The sequence below is a fragment of the Neoarius graeffei genome, chromosome 2, assembly GCF_027579695.1.
Source record: "Neoarius graeffei isolate fNeoGra1 chromosome 2, fNeoGra1.pri, whole genome shotgun sequence".
Classification (NCBI taxonomy): domain Eukaryota; kingdom Metazoa; phylum Chordata; class Actinopteri; order Siluriformes; family Ariidae; genus Neoarius; species Neoarius graeffei.
Window position 1 is genome coordinate 54,971,833 of NC_083570.1, and position 25,045 is coordinate 54,996,877.

Consider the following 25,045-nt stretch of genomic DNA (forward strand, 5'->3'; position numbering starts at 1 on the left):
AGGTGACTTTGGTCGCAAAATTAATATACTTGTCATTGTCAAAAAGTTATGCTTGATATATCATTTTGAAGCTAAAAGATTTCTCTGTCTAGTCATGTTGTCATAAAATATATTGTATTTTATGCCAAAAAAAATACATCCAATGGTGGAATGGCACTTTAAGGGCACCGTACCAACAAGCTAGTGGACACTGTTTTAACTAGTTTTATATGAAACTGTTGTGAATATTTTTCATAATATGCGTTAGTAAATAATCCCATATTTTTTTAAAAAAGCAAATTAAAAATAAGGGCTGGATAAAAACCCATCTATCTGATGTAAATAAAGATACAAATTTCATTGCCTGGTGGTCAGATGTTTGAGGTATGTTGCCTTGCACTTATGATTGGGTTCTCTGTGGTGGTAAACGTTCGTTATGCATATGGATGTTGTATGTTCAAGCTATCAAAAATCAGGTTGATGCATTTCTACAAGTATGGGGCTCTGCTATAAAAATATTATAACATGTTTTACCCACAAGTGCAAAGCTTTAAGGCTTGCAATTTGAAATGCAAAGTATACACTCATTGTGTTTCTACCTGTTGTCACCAAGCCTTGCTATATTGTTACTTTGTTATTCTGGTTTTGATCATTGTTGTGATTTCCTATTTCAGACAAAAGCCCTTTATTAGCTGTGCAAGCAAAGTGCTTCAAAAGCTTTATATGAAACCAGTAAATATTCAAAATGATTGGACAATAGATAATGTAATATCTATTGTCAATGATGGCAATCAATCCATGGTGCTCCACGGTTCCAAGAATGCAGAAGAGGGCCTTCTCTCTCTCTCTCCACTTCCTCATTTCACTATTGTTATTGTGAACTATTATTACACATTTCAAACAGCCTTTATACATCTAGACATTAATCCTTAGCAGGCAACAGCTGCATTAAACCTGTCACACACTGACCTTGTTGAATTCTTGGGGCAACACCACATACTTCACACCATCTAATGCATATAAAAATAAAACCTGAACTAAAGAAAGAATTTTACACATGAAAATATAATGTTGCTCAAGTATTTTAATTATTTGCAATTGACAAAAAAATCTGTGTAAATATATGTATGTATTTGTTTACTTTATCACTACAGAATAAAGTATCCAGGGTTTTTGGTCATACTAGCAATCCTATCGACAACATCTTATAAGTAAAAGCATGCTAATGAAAGTAAAACTCTTAAAATATAGGAAAGAGAAATGATGCCAAGGCTTTTCTGTGGATGCTGTAAGAGGGTAAAGTCTTCAGAGCCCAAGAGCGTCTTCTTTAACTTGACAGCCCAGTAGAGCGTTTCCTACTTGTACACACTCTGACTGGTTCACCACTGAAACATATGTGCACACACACGTCGTCATCATCGCCATGACAGCAGGACAATGTAAAAATGTTAGTGTTAAATCTGGTAATGTTGTGTTGGTTAAACATTTCCCTTTAACAGAAAACTGCTTCATCAAAATGTGGAATTTTTGAGCAGTACAAATTATCCATTTTTCTTTTTACTTTTTTCATTTAATTATTAGTAACTAATTGCTGAAACGTAGACTTTACCTTTCTGAGTGCGGATCCATGCCACTGCTTTCATGGCCAAAATTTGCCACTCAACCTGTGCATCGATCTTAAAGCCATGTAACCAAATCAGAGCCAGAAGTGTAGCCCAGACATCTGGCTTCATCTGCACACAAAACCAAACAGGAAACTAACGTACACTCACCATTCAGTTTATTAGGAACAACACCTGCATATTCATGTAGTTATCTAATCAATCATGTGGCAGCAGCACAATGCATAAAATCATGCAGATACAGGTCAAGATCTTCGCACAATGTTCATATCAAACATCTGAATGAAGAAAAAAATATCTGGGACTTTGATCATGGAATGTATGCTGATACCAGATGGACTGGTTTGAGTATTTCAGAAACTGCTGATCCTAGGAATTTCACACACAACAATCCCTAAAGTTTACACAGAATTGTGCAAAAAAAAAAAAAAAATCAAGAAAAAATACTGAGGTGAGTGACAGTTGTGTGGGTGGAAATGCCTTGTTGATAAGAGAGGTCAAAGAAAAATGGCCAGATTTGTTAGAGCTACCAGGAAGAAAAAAGTAACTCACCTAATTTACTCTTTTCAACTGCAGTGAGCAGAAAAGTAATTGTGTGCGCATAATTATGAGCAGAAAATTATTAATGTGTGCAGAAAGGAAAACACTGCATTTCAGCATAAGAACCTTATTCCATCTGTGAAACATGGTGATGGTAGTATCATGGTCTGGGCCTGTTTTCCTGCTTCTGAGCCAGGAGAGCTTGTCATCATTGATGGAACAATGAATTTTGAATTATTCCAGTGAATTCTAAAGGAAAATGTAGGACATCTGTCTGTCAACCGAATCTCAAGAGAAAGTGGTTCATGGAGGAAGACAATGACCCGAAGCACACGTCATTCTATCAAAGAATGAGAGCCAAATTATTTTAATCCAGTAGAAATGTTGTGTGAGCAGTTCAAACAAGGAAACCCACCAACATCCCAGAGTTGAAGCTGTTCTGTACAGAGGAATGGGCTGAAATTCCTCCAGGCTGATATGCAGGACTGATCAATAGTTACCAAAAATGCTTAGTTGCAGTTATTGCTGCATAAGGGGGTCACACCAGATACTGAAAGCAAAGTTTCACATACTTTTGCCACTCACATGTAATATTGGATCGTTTTCCTTAGTACATAAATGACAGAGCATAATAGTTTTTTTTCCATTTGTTTAATTGGGTTCCCTTTATCTACTTTTAGGACTTATGTGAAAATCTGATTATGTTTTAAGTCATATTTATGCACAAATACAGAAAATTATAAAGGGTTCACAAACTTTTAAGCACCACTATATTGCTATATGTACAGCTCTGGAAAAAAAAATTAAAAGAACACTGCAAAATTGTCAGTTTCTCTGGTTTTACCATTTATAGGTATGTGTCTTGAGGAACATGAACATTTTTGTTTTGTTCCATGAACTACTGACATTTCCCCCAAATTTCACATAAGAATACTGTCACTTAGAGCATTTAATAGCAGAACATGACAACTGGTCAAAGTAACAAAAAGATTAAGTGTTTTCAGACCTTGAATAATGCATTGAAATCAAGATATTCAATTTTAAACACAATTCTAATGTTTGAACTTAGGATGAGTTCAGAAATCAATATTTGGTGGAATAATCCTGACATATAAATCATCGCTTTCATGGGTCTTGGCATGCTCTCCACCAGTCTTTCGCATTGCACTTGGGTGACTTTATACCACTCCTGATGCAAAAATACAATCAGCTCAGCTTTGTTTGATAGCTTGTGACCATCCATCTTCCTCTTGATCACATTCCAGAGGTTTTCAAATGGGGTTCAGGTCTGGAGATTGGGCTGGCCATGATAGGGTCTTGATCTTGTGGACCTCCATCCACACCTTGATTGACCTGGCTGTTTGGCATGGAGCATTGTCTTGCTGGAAATCCCAATCCTCAGAGTTAAGGAACATTGTCAGAGCAGAAGGAAGCAAGTTTTCTTTCAGGAAAACCTTGTACATGGCTTGAGTAATATGTCTTTCACAAATAAAGATCTGCCCCATTCCAGCCTTGCTGAAGCACCCCCAGATGATCCTCAATCCTCCACCAAATTTCACAATGGGTGCGAGACCTGGCTTGTAGGCCTCTCCAGGTCTCCGTCTAACCATTAGATAACCAGGTGATGAGTTCAATTTTCAGCTTTTCCTATCAGTGAAGATGACCTTACTCCAGTCATCTACAGTCCAATCCTTATGGTCTATCAAACCTCAGCCTGGCTCTTCTTTGCTTCTCACTGATGAAGGGCTTTTTCTAGCTTTGCATGACTTCAACCCCACCTGGAGGAGCCTGCTTCAAACCATCCTTGCCATGCACTTAACACCAGCTGCCATTTGCCATTCTTTTTCTAGGTCACTTGATGTCATCCTACGGTTGTTGAGTAACATTTGAAGGAGTTGACAATCATCCTGGTCAGTGGAGAGTTGTTTTTGCCTTCTGCCAGTCTGTAACTTTATTGTCCCCAATGTCTGCTGCTTGACCTTGTTCTTACGACCTACCGTCTTTGAAATTTTGAGGATGGACACAGCCTGACGCTCACTGTATCCCTCTGCCAGTAAAGCCAGAATTGAACCCTTCTTTTTCTCACTCAAAACTTTTCTTTTTAACTCTTTCGGCATGATGAATAGATACTTTTGTATTCCAATTAAGGTACTACTAGCACTGTTTTCACCATCCAAACTGGTTCTATTGTAAGAGGGTAGTGATGACCACAGCAGTGGTTTTTAATACTTTTCCTCGTTAAATAAGATTTGGTTCAGGTGATCAACTAATCAGTACCTCATTAAGTAAAATGAGGTGCGCTTGTGTTGGAATTCCAGCACAGACACTGGGATGGAAAGGCTGCCATACATAGAGATGCTGATTTAAGAAAAAAACTGAAGTGGTCTCTTCATTTTTTTCCCCAGAGTTGTATATTGCTTACGAGTGTTATGTAGATTGCTTTATATGCATATGGTTTAAAATGTGATTTAAAAGAAACAAAAATGTTTAACAGCACTGTGGATAAGAGCTTGGTGTCTGGCTATGGAAGAATATTTACATAACATCCTGGACACTTCTTTTCCAGACCACCAGATCGCAAACTTCCCCGCAATCGGAACTGCTTCTTCAGTCACACTACTCGTGTCCTGTTTGGACTATTTAAAAAGCACATGAACTTGTCCATTTTTGCAAAGTCTTATGGTTTGTCAGACATTTGTGTGAGTTTTGAGCCATGTTTCTTTTAGCTATTTGCATCTTGTGTGTTACCTTGTATTGTTTTTGCCTATGATGTTTTTATATCTGGTATTTTGACCCTGCCTTGTTCTTTGACCACATTTTTAAAAGTATACTGGATTTGTCTATCTCTGGTGTGGGTTTCTTTTTTTTCTTGTAATAACCCAGCCTGTTTTGACTGATTTTCCTGTCAATAAACCTCATGCATATGGATCCTTACTCTGCCTCTGTAAGACCCTTGTTACAATTTGTCTTCTAAAGTACCATTTCATATCCTAAAATTTACATTGTTGGGAGAGACTCTTAGTTATATGTAATTATTAATAAATATTACAGAGAAATAGTAATAATTTAGGCTTCATGGGTAAATTTCCATGATGGTCACACATGTCACAAATATTAAATGGGCATTGACCTGTGCAGGAATCTGCTCGACCAACTCTTTTTCTCCCTTCCCAAAGACCTCTGCAAGTGCGGACCCTATTTCCCAGCAACCCGAAGCCTTCTGGAGGGAGATAAGCTGCAACAACGGGTCCTTTGGAACTTCAGAAATTTCTAAAGAGACATCAATATTGATATATAAACACAGATCTTACTAAATAATAAAAATAAATAGTAATAATAAGGCTCTGTGATGACCTGGCGACTTGTCCAGGGTGTACCCCGCCTTTCGCCCGTAGTCAGCTGGGATAGGCTCCAGCTTGCCTTCGACCTTGCAGAAGGATAAAGCGGCTAGAGATAATGAGGTGAGATGAGTAATAATAAGGAGAAAAGTTCATCAATACACATCATATATGCGTAGGTATTCCAAGGTCCATAAGTATTTGGTCAGTGACAATTTTTTCTAATTTTGTACACCACTACAATGGATTTGAAATGAAGCCATCACAATGTGAAGTGTAGACTTTCAGCTTTAATTCAAGGGGTTTAACAAAAATATTGACTCATCTGTTTAGGAATTATAGCCATTTTTTAATATAGTTCCTCCATATTCACAGGCACAAAAGTAATTGGACAAACTAACATTATTATAAATATGATCAACATTTTAATCTGGAAGTCTGGTCCCTCTGGACATCACTGAATGAGTTTCCTTCTTGAGATGTGTTACTGCCGCCCCCTTCAGTTGCTGCTTGTTTGTGGGTCTTTATGCCTTCAGTTTTGTCTTCAGTGAGTGAAAAGCATGCTCTTGGGTAGCTTTCATGGGATGTTTTGGGTCATTATCCATCTGTAATCTGAAGCACTGTCCTATTGTTTTTTTTTTTTTCAGCATGTGGCTGAATGTGAGCAGAAAGTATAGCTCTATATACTTCAGAATTCATCCTGCTACTTCTATCAGCAATCACATCATCAATAAACACCAGTGACCCAGTTCCACTGGCAACCGTACATGTCCATGTACACCATGTTTGACAGATGATGGTGGTAAGCTTTGGATCATGAACCCTTCCTTTCCTTCTCCATACTCTTCCCATCATTCTGGTAATAGTTAATCTTTGTTTCATCTGTCCAAAGAATCTTGTTCCAGAACTGGGCAGGCTTTCTAGCAAGCTATTTTTGTTAAACTCCTTAAATAAATGCGAAAAGTCTGCTCTTCAAATCACATCTTAATTGCTTAATTTCAATTTCACTGTGGTGGTGTACAGAGGCAAAATTATGAAAATGGTGCCACTGTCCAAATCTTGATACACACACACACACACACACACACACACATACACACACACACACACAGAGTATATATGGTACACACACACACACACACGAGAGGTTCCTTACAATGTCATTGCTGAACATTACCTGGCCTCGTGCAAAAGTCCGTGCCACCAAAATCTAAAGCAATGAAAATTCTTTTAGCTTCACAAACATTTGAGAATTGAGCTCAACAAATTCATTAATAAGTATCTGTTTTACAAAAGGCACCATCATCCTACCATCATGGCATTATAATTATCATGTCTGAAAAAAACTGCAGCACAGATAGACATAGCCACAACATAATCCCCCTTCTGGCCTTTTGGCCCGCGGGGGATAAAAAATTGCGTCACTGTCCAAATACGCATGGACTCGACTGTATTACAGCTTTCAGATGCTTTTCGTAGCCAGCTAGGAGTTTTTCTATTTTTGTTTTAGGAATTTCCATCCACTATTCTTTGCAGAATGCTTTTAGTTTTGAAATATTCTTGAGCCACTTGGGATGCACAACACATTTAAAAATCTACCTACATACAGTATACTCAGATGCGTTTAAGTCAGAAGACTATGAGGGTCATTCCAAACTTTCCAGTTTGTGTTTAATGAAGAAGTTTATAGTGGATTATGAGGTAGGTTTTTGATCATTGTCCTGCTATAGAAACAAATCTCTATTTAGTTTGAATTTCTTGACTGAATAGGACACATTTACTTCCAAAATTCAAATGACTGTCATTTGAGGTTTTTATTTTGTCTTTCTGGCCAGTATATGGGTAGTTTTGCCTGAAGGTTTTCTTGGCCTGGACTTCCAAAGTTCCCATTAACTGCCATTTCTTAATAAAATTTCAGACAGTGGAAATTGTAAGCATTTTAATCTATTTTTTTTATAGCCTATTTCTGCTTTGTAAGAATTTATTTGCATCTTTTTCAGATCCTCAGTCAGCTGCAGGATCCCATGGGTCAGAGAAATTATTACACTCGGTGATAGTTTTTCCTAATAACAATTCCTGACCTGCCCAATATGTCCTAATGAGTCAATTAAGATCTAACAAGTTAATTAAGCTCTGACATTTTACAATCGGAGGGGTGTCCAAACTTTTAAATTCAGCCAATATAAAGTAATGCACATTAATATTTCCAGAAAGAAATTGTTGAAAATATTTTGCAGCAGAGGTTCAAAAATCAACACAATATGACATATCTATCTTTAAAGTAGCAATGTGATCTACTAGGTAGTTAATAATTAAAAACCAACAATAAATTTGTAAGTAATAAGAACTTAATAGTGGCTCCTCTATTCACGAACAAAGTTAGAGCAAAAGCTGTTGTACACACTTCATCTGTACTAGAGGATGAAAGAAAGAAAAAGAAAAAGTAAAATATTAGTCTCATGTGAGTATGTAACACTTACTGGAAGTTGGTATTTTTACTTTACATGATGCAAGTTTAGGCATACCTGTACATGGGTAAACCAAAAATATGATATATGCATCATTGAGTCATTGTTCACTGAGCAGGTCTGGTCTTATCAAATGACAACATTTTTTTTATGGTTTTATACTCCAAAACAAAAGATAGTAAATAAGTTAACACTTTACATTAATGTTCCAGATGTGATGCAATTGCAGTGCTTAAGATATTTTACAAAATAAATTGCATACAAACAAATACAAATAGGTGCTTTTTAAAGAAAGTTTGCCAGAAAAGTTCATAGAGCATCTGCTTGAGACTAGAGGTGTGCATCAAGACTGGAATCCCATGGGATGTAGCATAGGTACAAGCTAACAGTCAGATATGAAGCTAATGGGACAAAGAAAAACCACATTCGTTCGCATGAATTTATGCTCCTAGTTAGTTTATATTTTAAGAAATAGAAGCATCTTAATTCATGAGGAAATACTGTAGGCAGGTGCAAACAAAACTAATAACTGTGTTTTACAGTGTTTCCAGAGACACAGTGGGAGAGTTAATATATAAAGATATTATTATTTTAAAAATTCTGATTAAGGAAGTGCTTACTATAGATGTGAATCTGAATACACATACAGACAGTGTTACTGCCTTACACCCCTGACATATATGTCTTTTAAAGGCAATAAAAAATTATGCACACTTACTCTTTGCCTTTGCTATAAGACAATTTACAAGTATAATGTTCAGTTACTTACGGTAATGACACCCTTTTTTCTTTTTCACTGGAGCTATTTTAATTAAACAGAAGGAAACAAAAAAGTTACATAGCCATGTGCATGGACATGACATGCAGTTCTGAACACAAGCAAAATGTTATTCGTCAAAAACTGTGACTAAAGCTCAGTTCACACACTTACATTTATGTCACACAGGTTTTAGTGATGAGACGGCAAAATGTAGTTGCCTTTAGTGGGTTTCTTTGCACAAACAAGCATGATATTTCTTGGATTCTTGACTTACTAAGCAGTGATTAATAAACTATAATCCTTCATACAGTTGTAGTCAGAAGTTTACATACAGTGACAAGGTGAGGCATTGGGGACAGCACAAGCAGTGAAGGTGTTGTGTGTGCATGGGAATGTTCACAATTATCCTCTAGTGTCTGTCTATATTCTATTCTGGGACCAAAAGCATAGAATAAAGGCATCAGTTAATCCTCGCCTCACCCACTCGCTGATTTTGGAGACTGATTGGCCAGGGTTTAAAGAACTGATGGAACACATAGTCAGAGGTGGGTCCTGCATTAGTACATCATGGGAAGATCCTGGTGTGGCATCAACTGGGGAAGCGGCCATAGAGCCGTCTACATCAGCACCACGTCAGGGCAATACGAGGAGTGAGGAGCAGCTCGCCCCTCCTCCCTCTCTCGGGGATTCCCTTGAGGATTTCCCGTTAGAGCAGTCGCGAGAGGAGATTCTGTGTCATGCGTTTCACCGAGTAAGGTCACTACTATTTAGGATAGGTTAAACTGAGTGACGCAGGACACTCAAACCAGTGAACAGATAACCCAGTTGTTGATCCCAAAGACCTGTAGGGAACTCGTATTCCATGCAGCCCCTTTTGAGAGAATTGGTATTGATCTCATTGGGCCATTAGATCGGTCAGCATGGGGATATCGCTTTTAGTTCTGGTGGACTATGTAATGCGATATCTGGAAGTGGTGCCTCTCCGCAATATCTCAGCACGCAGTATTGCAGAAGCGCTCTTCCGTATTATCTCCCGGGTTGGGATTCTGAAAGAAATCCTTACAGACCAAGGCACTACATTTATGTCACGCACACTGTGTGAATTCTATGGGTTATTGGGAATCGAGTCTATCCGCACCAGTGTCTGTTACCCACACACGGATGGCTTAGTGGAACGGTTTAATCAACCACTTAAAAACTTAATTCAGAAATTTGTGAGGATGCACGTAATTGAGATAAATGGCTCAAGCCCCTGTTATTTGCAGTACGAGAGGTCCCGCAAGCCTCCACAGGTTTTTCACTATTTGAGCTATTATATAGGCGTAAGCCACCTGGCATTTTGGATGTGCGACAAGAAAATTGGGAGGAGGGACCTTCACCTAGCAAGAACAAAATTCAGTACATTCTTGACCTGCGTGCAAAACTCCACACCCTCATGCACTTAACCCAGGAGAATTTACAGCAAGCACAAGACCTTCAAGTCCGGATGTACGACAGAGGCACATGCCTTAGAGAGTTCACACCAGGAGACAAGGTACTCATTATTCTCCACATCGAGCTCCAAATTAATCACCAAGTGGCAAGGGCCCTTCGAGGTCATATGGCGAATCAGGGACATTGACTATAAGGTCATTCGTTTGTGTAATTTCCTCGGGAATTACACTGAGATGTCAGCATTCTCCAGCCAGCCTGACTGTGTCCACGTCCAGTTTGATGAGACCGTCAGGCCCATGGGGTGGCTTGAAGACTGGGCACTCCTGAAGGATGTGGGGTCTGCGTGCGACCGCACTGGCAGGCATCATCCTCACTAGCTCCGATCGTCTTGAGGAAGGACTGGGTCCTGCCCCATCCAGTGCGGAGGTGGTTGAGGCGGGTCCACGCCTTGTGGGTGAGATGGTAACCACAGGGCTTTGCAGAGGGGAAATCAATGAAAGAGTGCAAGGTGGTGCATGAGCGGCTCCATTCCTCCTGCCATCTCTGCTCCACCCAGGAGTCGGAGGCCAGTCCAGCTCTCATGAATGCTGCAGCTTTGATGGCGAAGTGCTGCCTTGATAGCCGTTGGGGGGTGTTATCGTCCTGAGTTGGTGGAACAAGGCTATTCTCCTCGAGTGCCTTCTCTGCAAGCTTGAAGACTTGATAGTCTCACCGGATGCTTGCAGGAGGAATTCCTGAGACTACGGGGAGCACCTCAGTTGGTGTAGGTTTCTTTCTCTGGAAGGTGGCTTCAATGTCGTTGACAAGACGGGCTATTTGGTCCATCTACCTTTATGGAAGCCAGCCTGCTCTTGTAGAAGATGTATTTCAACGATGTTGTTGATGCATGCCAGGATTATTCTGTCCATCAGCTTGTACGTAATACAGAGCAGCGAGATTGGCCTGTAGCTCTTGGGATCATCTGCTGGTTTCTTGGGTTTAAGAAATGGTAACCACTTTGGCTTTCTGCCACACAGCAGGGATGGATAAGGTGGCCAAGCAATTGGAGAGGAACTGGAGTAGCCATTCAAGAGCACGGGTTCCCAGGTAGCAGAGGAATTCTGCATGAACCAAGTCAATGCCGAGGGCTTTGTCCTTTTTTAGGCATAGGATGGCGTCCATTAGATGTTCTAGGGTAACTAGTCTGGAGAGATTCATTGAGGCGGGTTGGCGGGCGGTGGTCTCTTTGATCTTCCTGTTGACTTCATGAGTGTGTAGCTTGGATTCTTCACTCTTCTTCTTCCATTTGCTGTTATCCACGAGGACCGACACAATAGAATTGACAGTAATGAGGCATGGCTTGGGTTTGCTGCTGTGCCTTGAAAGGCTGTTGATTGTAGCCCACAACCTTTTGGCTTGAATGTGTGAAGTCAATTGAGGTGACAGTTTCCTCCCACCGAGCCTGTTTTTTTTTTCCAAGGATATGCATTAGTTGGTCACCTTTGGTAGGCTTCTCATGTATGCTTGCTGTGTTGTAGTTTTGGAAGGCTGCCTTGCACTCTTTGTCCCAGCAGGGGATATACGCGTCATGTCTGCCTCAGGGAATGGATGCCTTAGCAGCAGAGGAGAGCAGGGATGTGAAGGCCTTGTAGGTGTCTGTGGCTGTCCCTGATGGGTCTGGGAGGTCGCAGGATAACAAGTCAGTAAGGCTGGCAAATTTACTCCAGTTAGCCTTGTGAAAATTTCACCTCTTTTTGCTAAGACTGTTGATCTTCATTCCAACTTCGGTGCCAATGACAACAGGACAGTGTCCAGATCGTGGGAACTTGTCCAGTATGTACCATTCACAGGATTGAGCGATTGAGTTAGAGACAAAGCATAAGTCAGGATTAGTCCATGTCTTGTGGTGGCCTGAAAAGAACGATTTGTTGTCTTTAGCATCATAAAGCTCGTTATGGATACATTCTTGATGGTGGCACAGGTCCACTGGATTTGGCTGCCCTCTGGGGATTTTTGGATAGAGTTCATGTGGACACCTTCACACACATAGGTAGCGATACCATGGTACTTGTTGAGTATATAGACTATAGTACTGTAGTCTTCAATTGTGAGTTTGTTTTTGCTGTCAGCATGGGTCTCTTGCAGGAAAATCACACTGGCGTTGTTTTTGTTTGCTAGATGGCGGATAAGGTCTCTTTTAGCCCTTCAACATTCAGCTGGAGGATACAGGTATTGATGCTTGTCATCGTCAATGTAACGATCAAAACTGCTGCCTTCTGGAAATTGAGTTGGTGAGATTAGTCGGCCTAAGTCGTTACAAGGGATCACCATGTACAGGTTTTCAGCTTGATCCTCGACTATGAGGTGAGGTGAACAGATAAGGGCGGGGCATTGCAAATCTACTACCTCAACCTGTTAAAACGTTGGAACGAGGAGATCCCCATAGCATTGGTGTTGGTAGTTCCAGAGAAGGTGGAGCTGGGGCTGGAGGTAAAAAAGGTAACATTTCAAACCACTCCGGTCCCTTGTGGAGACCACCTCTCACCAGCCCAACTCACGGAGGTAGCCAAGTTGCAGAAGGAATTTTCTGACATGTTCTTGCCCCATACCGGCTGCACCCACCTCATAGAATACCACATTGAGATGCCCCCGGGGGTGGTGGTGCGTAGCTGCCCTTACTGCTTGCCTGAACACAAAAAAAAGGTGGTTCAGGATGAACTCAAGGCCATGCTCGAAATGGGCATAATCAAGGAGTCCCACAGTGACTGGAGCAGCCCAGTGGTCCTGGTTCCCAAGACTGATGGGTCAGTCCAGTTCTGTGTGGACTATAGGAAAATCAATGCGGTGTCTAAATTTGATGCATACCCAATGCCTTGCAATGATGAGTTGCTTGATCGGTGAGGCGCTGCTCGCTTTTATTCAACACTGGATCTGATGAAGGGTGTAGCAGTTTGTACGGGTGGAGCAGAGAAAGACGGCAGGCCAGGATTAAGTTCCACAAAGAAACTCTTTATTTTGGGTCTTTTCAGACTTGAGACAAACTCTCACTATCCACACACACACACACACACACACACACACACACCAGTCGTCTGCTTGGGGAGAGAGAGCTCCCTTTCACTGCTCTCTCTCTCCTTATGTAGGGGGCGGTCACTGGGGAAGACACACAAACACAGATTAACCAACATCAGGTGCAGTGATTCTGCCACTTACCTTCCCTGACTCTGCCCTCCGGTCACAGACCGACGCTTGACCACACCCCCGCTGCCACATACCCCCACCGGCCGACTCAGGCCAGGCAGCCATCCGGCCTGCAGCTGACTCCCCCCGACGGGAGAGGAAGTCCGTCACGACTATCTGCGCCCCCGGCCTGTGGACCACCTTGAAATTAAAGGGCTGGAGTGCCAGATACCAACGGGTGATCCGTGCGTTGGCATCCTTCATGCGGTGGAGCCACTGGAGGGGCACGTGGTCCGAACAGAGGGTGAAAGAGCACCCCAGGAGGTAGTAGCGGAGGGCGAGGACCGCCCACTTGATCACCAGGCACTCCTTTACGATGGTGCTGTAGCGCCCCTCATGCACCGACGGCTTCCTGCTTATGTGCTTACACCACAGATCTCCAGAAGTACACGGAGACCGTCACTGCCTACATGAGAAAGTGCATGGACGACATTACGGTCACCAGAACCATCTCTATTCAGGCCAATCAGAAGCCATGGCTGACAGGGGAAGTCCACAGGCTCCTGTGGGCTTGGAACGCCGCCTTCAGAGCTGGGGAAAAGGTGGGCCTGAGGGCAGCTAGGGCCAATCTGTCACGAGGCATCAGGGTGGCCAAGAGACAGTATTCCAGGCACATCGCTGACCATTTCAATGACAGCAGAGACACCAGGAACCTGTGGTGAGGGATTCAGACCATCACAGACTACAAGCCCTCGCCACAGACCTGTGACAACTCCATGTCTTCTGAATCAGTTGAACGACTTCTTCACTCGCTTTGAGGCAGACAACAGCACCATGGCACAGAAGACCCCACCACCTCCTGGCGACCAGGTGTTGACGCCGTCCCCAGACAGCGTGAGGAGCGCTCTCAGGACGACAAATGCACGAAAAGCCCCAGGTCCTGATAACATTCCTGGTCGTGTCCTGAGAGACTGTGCCGAGGAGCTCACAGATGTCTTTACAGACATCTTCAACATCTCGTTGAGCCAGGCTGTTGTCCCCACGTGCCTCAAAACCACCACCATCATCCCGGTCCCGAAGAAGCCATCTCCCTCCTGCTTCAATGACTACCGCCCTGTCGCACTCACTCCCATCCTCATGAAGTGCTTCGAGCAGCTAGTCATGAGGCATATCAAGTCTGCCCTCCCACCCGCCCTGGATCCTTTCCAGTTTGCATATCAGTCCAACCGTTCGACCGATGACGCCATCTCCACTGCCCTCCACTCAACCCTCACCCACCTGGAGACAAAAAAAGACTCGTATGTCAGAATGCTGTTCATAGACTTTAGCTCAGCATTCAACACAATCATTCCTCAGCAGCTCATTCACAAACTGGACCAGCTGGGACTCAACACCTCCCTGTGCAACTGGCTGCTGGACTTGAGACCACAGACTGTATGGGTCGGCAGCAACTCCTCCAGCACCATCGCACTGAACACGGGGGGCCCCCCCAAGGATGTGTGCTAAGCCCCCTCCTCTTCACTCTGCTGACCCATGACTGCACACCAACATACAGCTCAAATCTCTTCATTAAGTTTGCGGATGACACGACTGTGGTGGGTCTCATCAACAATGGTGATGAGACAATCTACAGGAGTGAGGTGAGCCACTTGGCCATGTGGTGCAAGGACAACAATCTCCGTCTGAACGTGGAGAAGATGGAGATTGTCGTGGACTTCAGGAGAGAGCACACCCAGCATGCTCCACTATCTATTGACGGTGCTGCAGTGGAGAGGGTGAGCAGCACCAAGTTTCTGGGTGTGCACATCTCTGAAGACCTGTCCTGGAGCAACAACACCGCATCACTGGCCAAAAAAGCCCAACAGCGTCTGTACTTCCTCCGCAAACTGAGGAGAGCAAGAGCCCCGGCCCCCATCATGCACACATTCTACAGAGGCACCATCGAGAACATCCTGACCAGCTGCATCACCTTGTGGTACGGCGCCTGCACTGTGTCCTGCTGCAAGTCTCTGCAGTGCATCGTGAGAGCAGCTGAGAGGATCATTGGTGTCTCTCTCCCTTCTCTAATGGATATCTATAACTCCTGCCTCACCCGCAAAGCCATCAGGATTGCAGGTGACCCCACCCACCCATCTCACAGCCTCTTCAGTCTGCTGCCATCGGGGAGGAGACTGCAGAGTCTCCGGGCCAAAACCAGCAGGCTCAAGAACAGTTTCTTTCACCAGGCGGTCAGGAGGCTCAACTCCCTCCCTGTCCTGCCTCTCCTCCCCCCTCTGCCCCCTGCCACAGATTCTGCTCGCTCACCCCCCTTCAGCATCTGACATGTCATCCTCACAGTTTCCCCCTCCAACACACACGCACACATACATCTCATCGTTCATTAACACACTGAACTCCGGGACCGCACATCTCACTTTACCTCATTCATTTGCACTATTCCGCACTACCTCATCTTAACAGCTGCTAGTTTGTTTATACTGCTTGTTTCATGTTTACCTGCTATACCTCAAGTGCCCTTGACTGTTTGGTTATTTGAACCAATTTGTGTGTGTGTGTGTGTGTGTGTAATATATATGAGTATTTAGTCTACGTCTAGTTCATATCTAGAGTGTTTATACTGTTTATATTGTCTGAGTGTTTAGTCTGTCTTGTACTTATCTAGTGTTTATACTGTTTATATTGTTTGAGTGTTTAGTCTGTCTAGTTCCTACCTAGAGTGTTTATACTGTTTATATATATATATATTTTTTCAGTTATTCTATTTTTATTTATTGCATTGCCTGTTTGCACCGTGGGTCAGAGAGGACTGATATTTCATCTGTGCTGTATGTCGAGTATGTATAGCATATTTGACAATAAAGTTGACTTGACCTTGATGTACAGGACGGGGCGGTCCTTCCCCTCCACCTCCTGGGACAGAACTGCCCCCAGCCCTCAGTCCAACGCGTCCGTCTGCAACGTAAAGGGGAGAGAAAAGTCAGGGGACTCTAACAGTGGCCCCCCGCACAGTGCAGCCTTCACCTCAGAGAAAGCCCGCTGGCATTGCTCCGTCCACTGGACCAGATCTGGTGCCCCCTTTTTAGTCAGATCAGTCAGCGGGCTGGTGACGTCCGAATAATTAGGTATAAACCTACGATAGTAGCCAGTCAGCCCCAGGAACTGTCTCACCCCCTTTTTGGTCTTGGGCCTCGGGCAGGCCGCAATTGCTGCCGTCTTGTTAATTTGGGGATGCACCTGCCCGTTGCCCAAGTGGAAGCTCAGATACCGTACTTCCACCCACCCAATCGCACACTTCTTCGGGTTGGCTGTGAAACCCGCCCGCCTCAGCGACCTAAGGACGGCCCTCAGGCGTTGTAGGTGCCGCAGCCAGTCATTACTATAGATTATGATATCGTCTAGGTATGCGGCCGCATAGGTGGCGTGGGGGCGGAGGACCCTATCCATCAGTCGCTGGAACGTAGCAGGCACCCCAAACAGCCCAAAAGGAAGTGTGACAAACTGGTGTAAGCCAAACAGTGTGGAAAAGGCCGTTTTTTCTCGGGATAATGGAGTCAAGGGGATCTGCCAGATTTTTGTCAAATCCAGTGTCGAGTAAAAGCGAGCCGTGCCTAGTCGATTGAGCAACTCGTCAATACGAGGCATTGGGTCTCGTGTCTCATCCTGCCCAATCCCGAGGCATTGGGTCTAGTGTCTTATCCTGCCCTAAGTGTCCAGCCATGGGATTAAAGTGAGCTGCATGGAATATCAATTCCCGGCGGCTCTTTGGAATCAAAAGCTGCGTGACTTGCTCTTTAGTCTGAGTGTCCTGCGTCACTCGGTATAACCTATCCTTCATAATAGAAAAATAAGGGAAGGACGGGGTGGTGTTTGGCTGGAGCGTTTGACCATCGATTACTCTCACTTGGTCAAACGCATGCCGCAGAGACTCATCTTGCGATTGCTCTAGACACAGAAGGGAAAAACGGGAGGGCACCGCGGGTGCGACGGGCCGGCTGGGGTGGGGCCGGCCCCCACCGCCGCGGTGGGGGAACGGGGTGAGGACGAGACACAGGAGGAGAGAGGGGAAGAGAGAGAGAAGAGGGAAGAAGATGATGTCCGCTGTCCTGCCGTCGGAACAGCCGTCAAATGGTCCTCCACCAACTCGATGGCCTGATCCAGCGACGCCGGGCGGTGGCACTGGACCCACTCCACGGTTCCCTCTGGTAGGTGGGCGATGAACTGCTCCAGTACCACCTGATCGATGATCCCCTCGGCGTTGCGGTTGTCGGCCCTCAACCATCGCCAGCAGGCATCCCGGAGCTGCTGGCCAAACGCGAACGGCCGGCCAACTTCCTCCAGGCGCAGAGCGCGGAAGCGCTGTCGCTGTTGTTCAGGGGTGCGCCCCACCCGCTGGAGGACGGCCCGGCAAAGGTCCGCGTAGACCAGCCGGCGATCGGCAGGGACCTGTAGCGCGGCCAGCTGCGCCTCGCCCGTTAGCAGGGGGAGGAGGCGCACCGCGCACTGTTCCACTGGCCAGCCCGAGGCCTCTGCTGCCTGCTTGAAGAGCGTGAGGAAGGCCTCAGGGTCGTCATGCGGGCCCATCTTAGTGAGGGTGAGGGGAGAAGAGCCCGCGGCGGTGGAGGTGGTGGACTCTGCCGACGCAAGGAGGTGCCGGAACGCCTGTCAGTCTTCCTGCTGAGCCAGCACCAGGGCCTCGAACTGGTGCTCCTGCTCCTTTCGGAGGGTGACTAGCGCCTGGTGCTGGCTCTGCTGGGCTGTGGCGAGGGCGTGGGCCAGGTCCGCGAAGGGGAAGGACTCCATGGGGCTGTTCTTCCTGTGCTCAAATTCCTGGGTTTCAGCACCACTGTAGCAGTTCGTATTAGACAGGTCATGACAGGGGATAATCAGAAAAAATTTGGGGTCAGAATTTTTATTGTTGATTATAGTTCTGTAAACAATCCAGAATTTATTTAAAATTTGGGGACAGTCAAAATTTTCAATATGGCCGCCAAAATCCAAGATGGCCGATTTTCGCTAAAACTTCTCATTTTTTCAAACAATAATTTATATTTTGCCGTATTTTAACAGGGTATTGGGGCCTTATATGATTCCTGGTGTTAAATTGGCATTAAACTGGTACTGGTACTGCGGTAATAGTAATCTCCTTGTTTCGTTTCCCACCAAGTGGTCAGGCATTTGCGCTCCCATACAACTCAAAAACGCTATCACTGCTATCCATCCTCTCTCTGCTCATCGCCCGAAACGAGATGTTATTCATAATTTTCCACCCCTGGAACATCATCTTACTACCAGGTGGCACAGGTTTTGGACATCAATGTTTCCTCATTTTGGTGTCGCTGATCTATGGAAGAATGTAGAATTAACACATTATCGCTTGGCCAGCTTTGTTAATGAAACCATTAAAGCTGTCGATGGTATTAGGACTGAATTAACCTCCCTGCGTCTAATGACTACTCAAAATCGTATGGCCCTTGATATTTTGTTAGCAGAAAAGGGGGGTGTTTGTGCTATGATTGGAGACAGCTGTTGCACTTTTATTCCCACTAATGATAACCCGGATGGTGAAATAGGTGCAGCCGTACATCAAATGAGACAGATTGCTCAACAACTAGAACATGATGAACATGGGGATACGGCAGGGTGGGTGTGGTTTTCTGGACTGTTTGGTAATTTGTCTAGTTGGTCTGCTATTTTTTCTATGTGTATTCCTGTAGTGGTGATTGTTCTTTTGTTTATTTTCCTGGGACCTTGCATTTTGAGATGCTTGATGGACAGAATGCATAAGATGATTAATAGTCTTACCCGCAAACCTCTGCATAGAGAGAACAATGTATATTATCGTCCTGCTAGGGTGTAACACTAATCTTAATCATAATCTTACTTACATGTTTACTTAAAATCTAGTTAATACTGTGATTAGTATTAAAGGGGGGGATTGTTGGGTCAAATTTTATTATGTGTAGATTATGATCAGAATATGAATCAGAATCAGTAGGTTAAATCAGGATATATGTAGGTATATGTAAGTTCAGTGAAATAGTAATTCTTAGCTTATTCTGTGTTAAAATTTAGTTTGAAATGACCTTAGGTCCGGCTGGACATTGTTTGGGAACATTTTGTTTATGAATGTGTATTTTGAACAGAGAAGTGTCTGAAGGTCTGTTTTAGTGTCAGATCGACTCATACCCACTTTGAAACAGTAGAATTAAAGTTCATGATCATGCTTATTCATTCAGTTGAATCTTAGGTCATGGCTTCATAAAGGCTATGAAATATACTGAAATATATTGAAATATACTATGGTAAAGATTAATGTTAGTTTTATAGATCCCGTAATTAATGAATGCATTCCGTGATTAATATTAGTTTCATAGTTCTAGATTAGTTTCATAATTATAATTAAGATCTTATGATTAAGGATTTTTAGTTTAAGAGCATTAACCTAATTTAGTTATAAGTTTAATCCTGTTAGTGGTTTAATTGTTCTCTCTCTTTCAGACATACTCATTGTTCTTGTGGTTAAGTTGTTCTTATTTTTTTTATGTTTATTCTCTTATAACATTCATTATTAAGAGCATACTGTTATTTGTTATTTTACTTATGTTGATGGAATCAAGATAATCAAGATGTAATTTAGGCCGAATCCCATTTCACCCCTTGGACCAACCCCTTGGCCCTTCCCCTCCATTTTGCGCGTTCACGTGAAGGGGTAGGGGTATCCCAATCCCAGTTAACGCGGAGGGGTAGGGGAAGGGGTAGGGCTTCTGTACCCCTCCAAACGGAGATTTTCCTGGAGCTGACTCCGAACGAAGGGGTTTGAGTGATTTCCCACAATGCCATGCGGATTTCAGCGAGATTTCATGCGGATTTCAGAAAGATGGCGGTTCCCGCGGCGAAAGATTGTCATAAATGTATTTTCTCCATTATTTACGTGTTTTAAGTTGTTATCCAGAGGAAACACGCCGCTTGATTTGCTTTCGAGCTGAGAATGAGCAGCGATTTCTGAAATCCAAGCTGCTGCTAAAAAGCTTTGGGAGTGAGTATTGTTTTCGGTTGCTTGACTGCGTACGTTTTGTTCTGTTATTCTCGCTTTTATTGTTTACATGAGTGTTCTGACACCTCATTCTGTCGGATGTGGTGCACGAAGCGCCAAAGATATCCCATTCAGTGGTGTTAGTTAACAAATCACACCCTGCCAGCAGAGATTTCTGACTCTGACTGTAGCGGCTGGTCGCAGCCAATGACGCATTTGGTCGCGTTTTGCTAACGTAAACGCTGACGGAGGTACGCGATGACGTATGCGATCGTTGAAGGGGTATCCCAATACGTAGGGGTTGAATTTCAAGCCCTATCCCTTGTAGCTCAGTTTCAAGGGGAAGGGCCAAGGGGAAGGGGTAGAAATTAGAATTGGGATTGGGCCTTACTGACTGACCACACATTCATGTGTTAAGAATTATTCATGTTAATTATTAAGAATTAGTAAGATCCTTTCTGTGCAAACTAGTGTTTTTTGACCTTCTTCGTAGGCAAGACATTATCTATGTTTAACATTCCAAACTATTCCACGAAGAATCAGACATAATATTGATTATAAGCCAAAATTCTGATATCTATCTGTACCTTACTGTCAGCAAAAATATATTATATTATTATGATTGATTCAAGATCATTACACACTTCTACATAGACACACACCCATAGACACACACACACACACACACACACACGAAGACAAAACATAAACATAGCAACACTATAAGACATTCCCACAAATGTTTTCATTCTGACGAAGCAAGCGAATAAACTGGCATGTGAACAACCCACACGTGTTCTCCTGTCCGTTTCTGAGCGATTGACTCGTCCTCGGGCCCGAAGGGAAGGCATCAGCACGAAGGAATCGGGGTCTCTTTCTGGGTGAACCCAACACTGAACATTTTATAATATTGTATAATAATTATTAGGCCTATAGCAAAACTTGGTCATCAAATTTGTAATTGTGGAAATAGTTTCACTTTCACTTTAGGGTGAGCATGTGAGCATAGGGTGAGCAATGATAACAACATCTTTAATTAAGTTCAATGACATGGACAGTCTGGGCCCTATAATGTTAGATAGCCTACCTGTGACAATTACGGCGTGAAGTGGACTTAAAGACGTTGCACAGTTTGCTATATATTGTCTAGTGAGGGCGAATTCAAAACTTTCCTCTAAGATGTGCAATAGCAAGCATGTGCTACTCAACCACATGATAGCGATTTAAAAGGTAAGAAAGTATTATTAACATTGTATATGCCCAGATCTAGGTGGGGTTAGCCACCTGGGGGACCCTGGTCTGGAAAATTTTCATTTTCAGGCCTGTTCTCTTAGAGTTCTTTGTAGGCCTATAAATAGGCTTGTACACATAGGCGTATATGTATGAAGTTAAAATTATATTAATCTAATAAGGTAAACATTTTTATTACATACTGATTTGTAGGCCTATCAATATTGCATTTTTGAGAGGGTGCATTTTCCATGTTTCAGCAAAACAATGTTATCATCTGGACCGTTTTTATCTCTGTCTCCTGAGGAGAAATGCTTACTCTGCAACTGTGAATTGTCTGGAAAGAATGTAAAACCTATTCAGCAGACTGGCTTTCAGACCCCAAGAGACTGCAAAACTGTGGTCTGAATGTGATGGAGTTTGCAAAGATGAGCCATACAGGTCGTTCCATGGGGCCTTGCAAAGGTAGGCTATCTAACATTATAGGGCCCAGACTGTCCATGTCATTGAACTTAATTAAAGATGTTGTTATCATTGCTCACCCTATGCTCACATGCTCACCCTAAAGTGAAAGTGAAACTATTTCCACAATTACAAATTTGATGACTAAGTTTTGCTATAGGCCTAATAATTATTATACAATATTATAAAATGTTCAGGAATCATACAAGGCCCCCATACCCTGTTAAAATATAGCAAAATATAAATTATTGTTTGAAAAAATGAGAAGTTTTAGCGAAAATCGGCCATCTTCGATTTTGGCGGCCATATTGAAAATTTTGACTGTCCCCAAATTTAAATAAAATTCTGGATTGTTTACAGAACTATAAAATCAACAATAAAAATTCTGACCCCAAATTTTTTCTGATTATCCCCTGTCATGACCTGTCTATATGGGTGGAGCAGAGAAAGACGGCAGGCCAGGATTAAGTTCCACAAAGAAACTCTTTATTTTGGGTCTTTTAAGACTTGAGACAAACTCTCACTATCCACACACACACACACACACACACACACACACACACACACCACTCGTCTGGTTGGGGAGAGAGCTCCCTTCCTCTGCTCTCTCTCTCCTTATATAGGGGGCGACACACAAAAACAGAATAACCAACATCAGGTGCAGTGATTCTGCTACTTACCTTCCCTGACTCCACCCTCCAGACCAACGCTTGACCACGCCCCTGCTGCCACAAAGGGATATTGGCAGGTCCCCTTGACTCCTCTATCCTGAGAGAAAACGGCCTTTTCCACACCATTTGGGCGACACCAATTTGTCACACTTCCTTTTGGGTTATTTGGGGCTCCTGCTACATTCCAGCGGCTCATGGACAAGATCCTCCACCCTCAAGCCACCTACGTGGCAGCGTACCTCGACAACATCATTATTTATAGCAATGATTGGCCATGGCACCTGGAACACCTTAGGGCCGTCCTAGAGTCACTGAGACACGCAGGTCTCACAGCTAACCCGAAAAAGTGTGCAATTGGGTGGGTGGAATTACGGTATCTGGGCTTACACTTGGGTCATGGGCAGGTGCGTCCCCAAATTAACAAGACTGCAGCGACTGTGCCCTGCCCGAGGCCCAAGACCAAAAAGGGGGTGAGACAGTTCCTGGGGCTGGCTGGCTACTATTGTAGTTTCATACCTAATTATTCGGACGTCACCAGCCCGCTAACTGATCTCACTAAAAAGGGAGCACCAGATCCGGTCCAGTGGACAGAGCAGTGCCAACAGGCGTTCTCTAAGGTAAAAGCTGCACTGTGCAGGGGGCCACTTTTGCACTCCCCTGACTTCTCTCTCCCCTTTATTTTGCAGACTGACGCATCGGACAAAGGGCTGGGGTCCGTTTTGTCCCAGAAGGTGGACGGCGAGGAGCGTCCCGTGCTGTACATCAGCCACAAGCTTTCGATGCTTGAAAGCAAGTACAGCACCATCGAAAAGGAGTGTCTGGCCATCAAGTGGGCAGTCCTTGCCCTCTGATACTACCTGCTGAGATGCCCTTTCACCCATGGGCCCCTCCGGTCACCCCACCGCATGAAGAATGCCAATGCGCGCATCACCCATTGGTATCTCGCCCTCCAGCTGTTTAAGTTCGAGGTGGTCCACAGGCCAGGGGCGCAGATAGTGGTGGCAGACTTCATGTCCTGTCGGGGGGGAGCCCACTGCAGGCCAGACGGCTCCCCAGCCTGAGTCGGGTGGTGGGGGTATGTGGCAGCGGGGGCGTGGCCAAGCGTTAGTTTGTGAATGGAGGACGGGATTGGTGAAGGTGAGTGGCCAAGTCATTACACCTGTTGTCAATTAGTGTGTGTTTGTTGCAGTGATGGTGGAGCATAAAAGGAGAGGGAGAGCAGAGAAGAGGTCTCTCCCAACCAGAACACGTGTGTGTGCGTGCGCGCGCGCGTGACTGTGTGTGAGCAGCTAGTGAGGGAAGCTGAAAAGCAGCAAAGTAAAGGAAAATAAAGTGTGTGAGAACTTCAGTCCCCGCCTGCCGTGCTTCTGTACTCCACCCACATCAGGGACTTGTTACATGGCCATATCATATCTTTCATTTTACATTGAGGCATAGACAGTAGCTACATGGTTACATCTGTGTGTATTCAGCAGTGATAAGTATAACTGTATAATAGCAATTGCAGTTATAAACAGAAGATAATAGCAAATCAAGAATTAGATTCAAATACTAAAACTGGCAAAAACCTATATTAGTGCAATTCATTTAATGAACCATGTTATATTATTATTTTCAAACTGTACCCTCAAATTTCCAACATATAAAGGAAATACAATACAATTAGTCTCATAATCAATAAGTATTTACAAACTCCTGTGTTCAGTTACTTACATGCCAATCCACACGCCCTCCAGCTCATCCCCATGCCTGGACATATACAAACAAAAACAGGTTAGATTCTTCATGAGCCATGTATGGTGTGTTTGTACATAAAAGCAATAAAACCATGAATGCTAATCATAATAATCCTCAAATTATTGGATGAAGGGTTGAGTAAAAGGACTCAGTGAAAAGAATACTGACTGGCAATAGGAATTCTCCTCTTCACCATCGGTCCTTTCACAGCTTGTCCGCTGCCTTTATTGAGAGCTATGAAGGCTGTGTGTGAGCTGCTCACTCCAGACTGCTTACTCAGATCCACCACCCTGGCCTTCAGAGCCTCTTTATCAGCTCCATCATCCTGCTCGTCACTTTCCAGAGAGCGGATCAGAGAGCGAGCGCCCAGTCTGTGGATGGCTAGTCTGGACACGCGCACGCACACACACAAACACACACACAAGCAAAGCTAAATGAGTAACAATTAAACAACCTACCCTGACTGCTGTTCTGTGATGTTGTTTAATATTGGGTACCGGAACCAAGCTGATATCTGACAGTGGCGGTTATGACAGCTAAAGCCACACAGCCAGGGTTTAGTTATTAAAGCCACAGGTCATACAAATACACACCCACATCATAATCACAGAT

The 25,045-nt window shown here is 43.9% G+C and overlaps 1 protein-coding gene across 5 annotated transcripts in view; it reads right to left on the minus strand.

Annotated features, from left to right (window-relative positions):
* Positions 1-1,045: 1,045 nt before the first annotated feature.
* The window catches only part of LOC132881692 (von Willebrand factor A domain-containing protein 5A-like), a 79,223-nt gene continuing 55,223 nt past the window's right edge, over positions 1,046-25,045 (minus strand). For 2 of the 5 annotated variants that reach the window (XM_060914454.1, XM_060914455.1), the window contains exons 14-23: positions 24,602-24,819; positions 24,410-24,445; positions 16,172-16,252; positions 8,717-8,749; positions 7,960-8,004; positions 6,657-6,689; positions 5,496-5,588; positions 5,272-5,411; positions 1,589-1,712; positions 1,046-1,364 (exon numbers count right to left, since the gene is read on the minus strand). In XM_060914454.1, coding sequence (XP_060770437.1) covers positions 1,285-1,364; positions 1,589-1,712; positions 5,272-5,411; positions 5,496-5,588; positions 6,657-6,689; positions 7,960-8,004; positions 8,717-8,749; positions 16,172-16,252; positions 24,410-24,445; positions 24,602-24,819 — 883 coding nt within the window. In that variant the 3' untranslated portion in view covers positions 1,046-1,284. The remainder of the gene's footprint in view (positions 1,365-1,588; positions 1,713-5,271; positions 5,412-5,495; positions 5,589-6,656; positions 6,690-7,959; positions 8,005-8,716; positions 8,750-16,171; positions 16,253-24,409; positions 24,446-24,601; positions 24,820-25,045) is intronic. The other 3 variants (XM_060914457.1, XM_060914456.1, XM_060914458.1) reach the window with 3 other exon arrangements.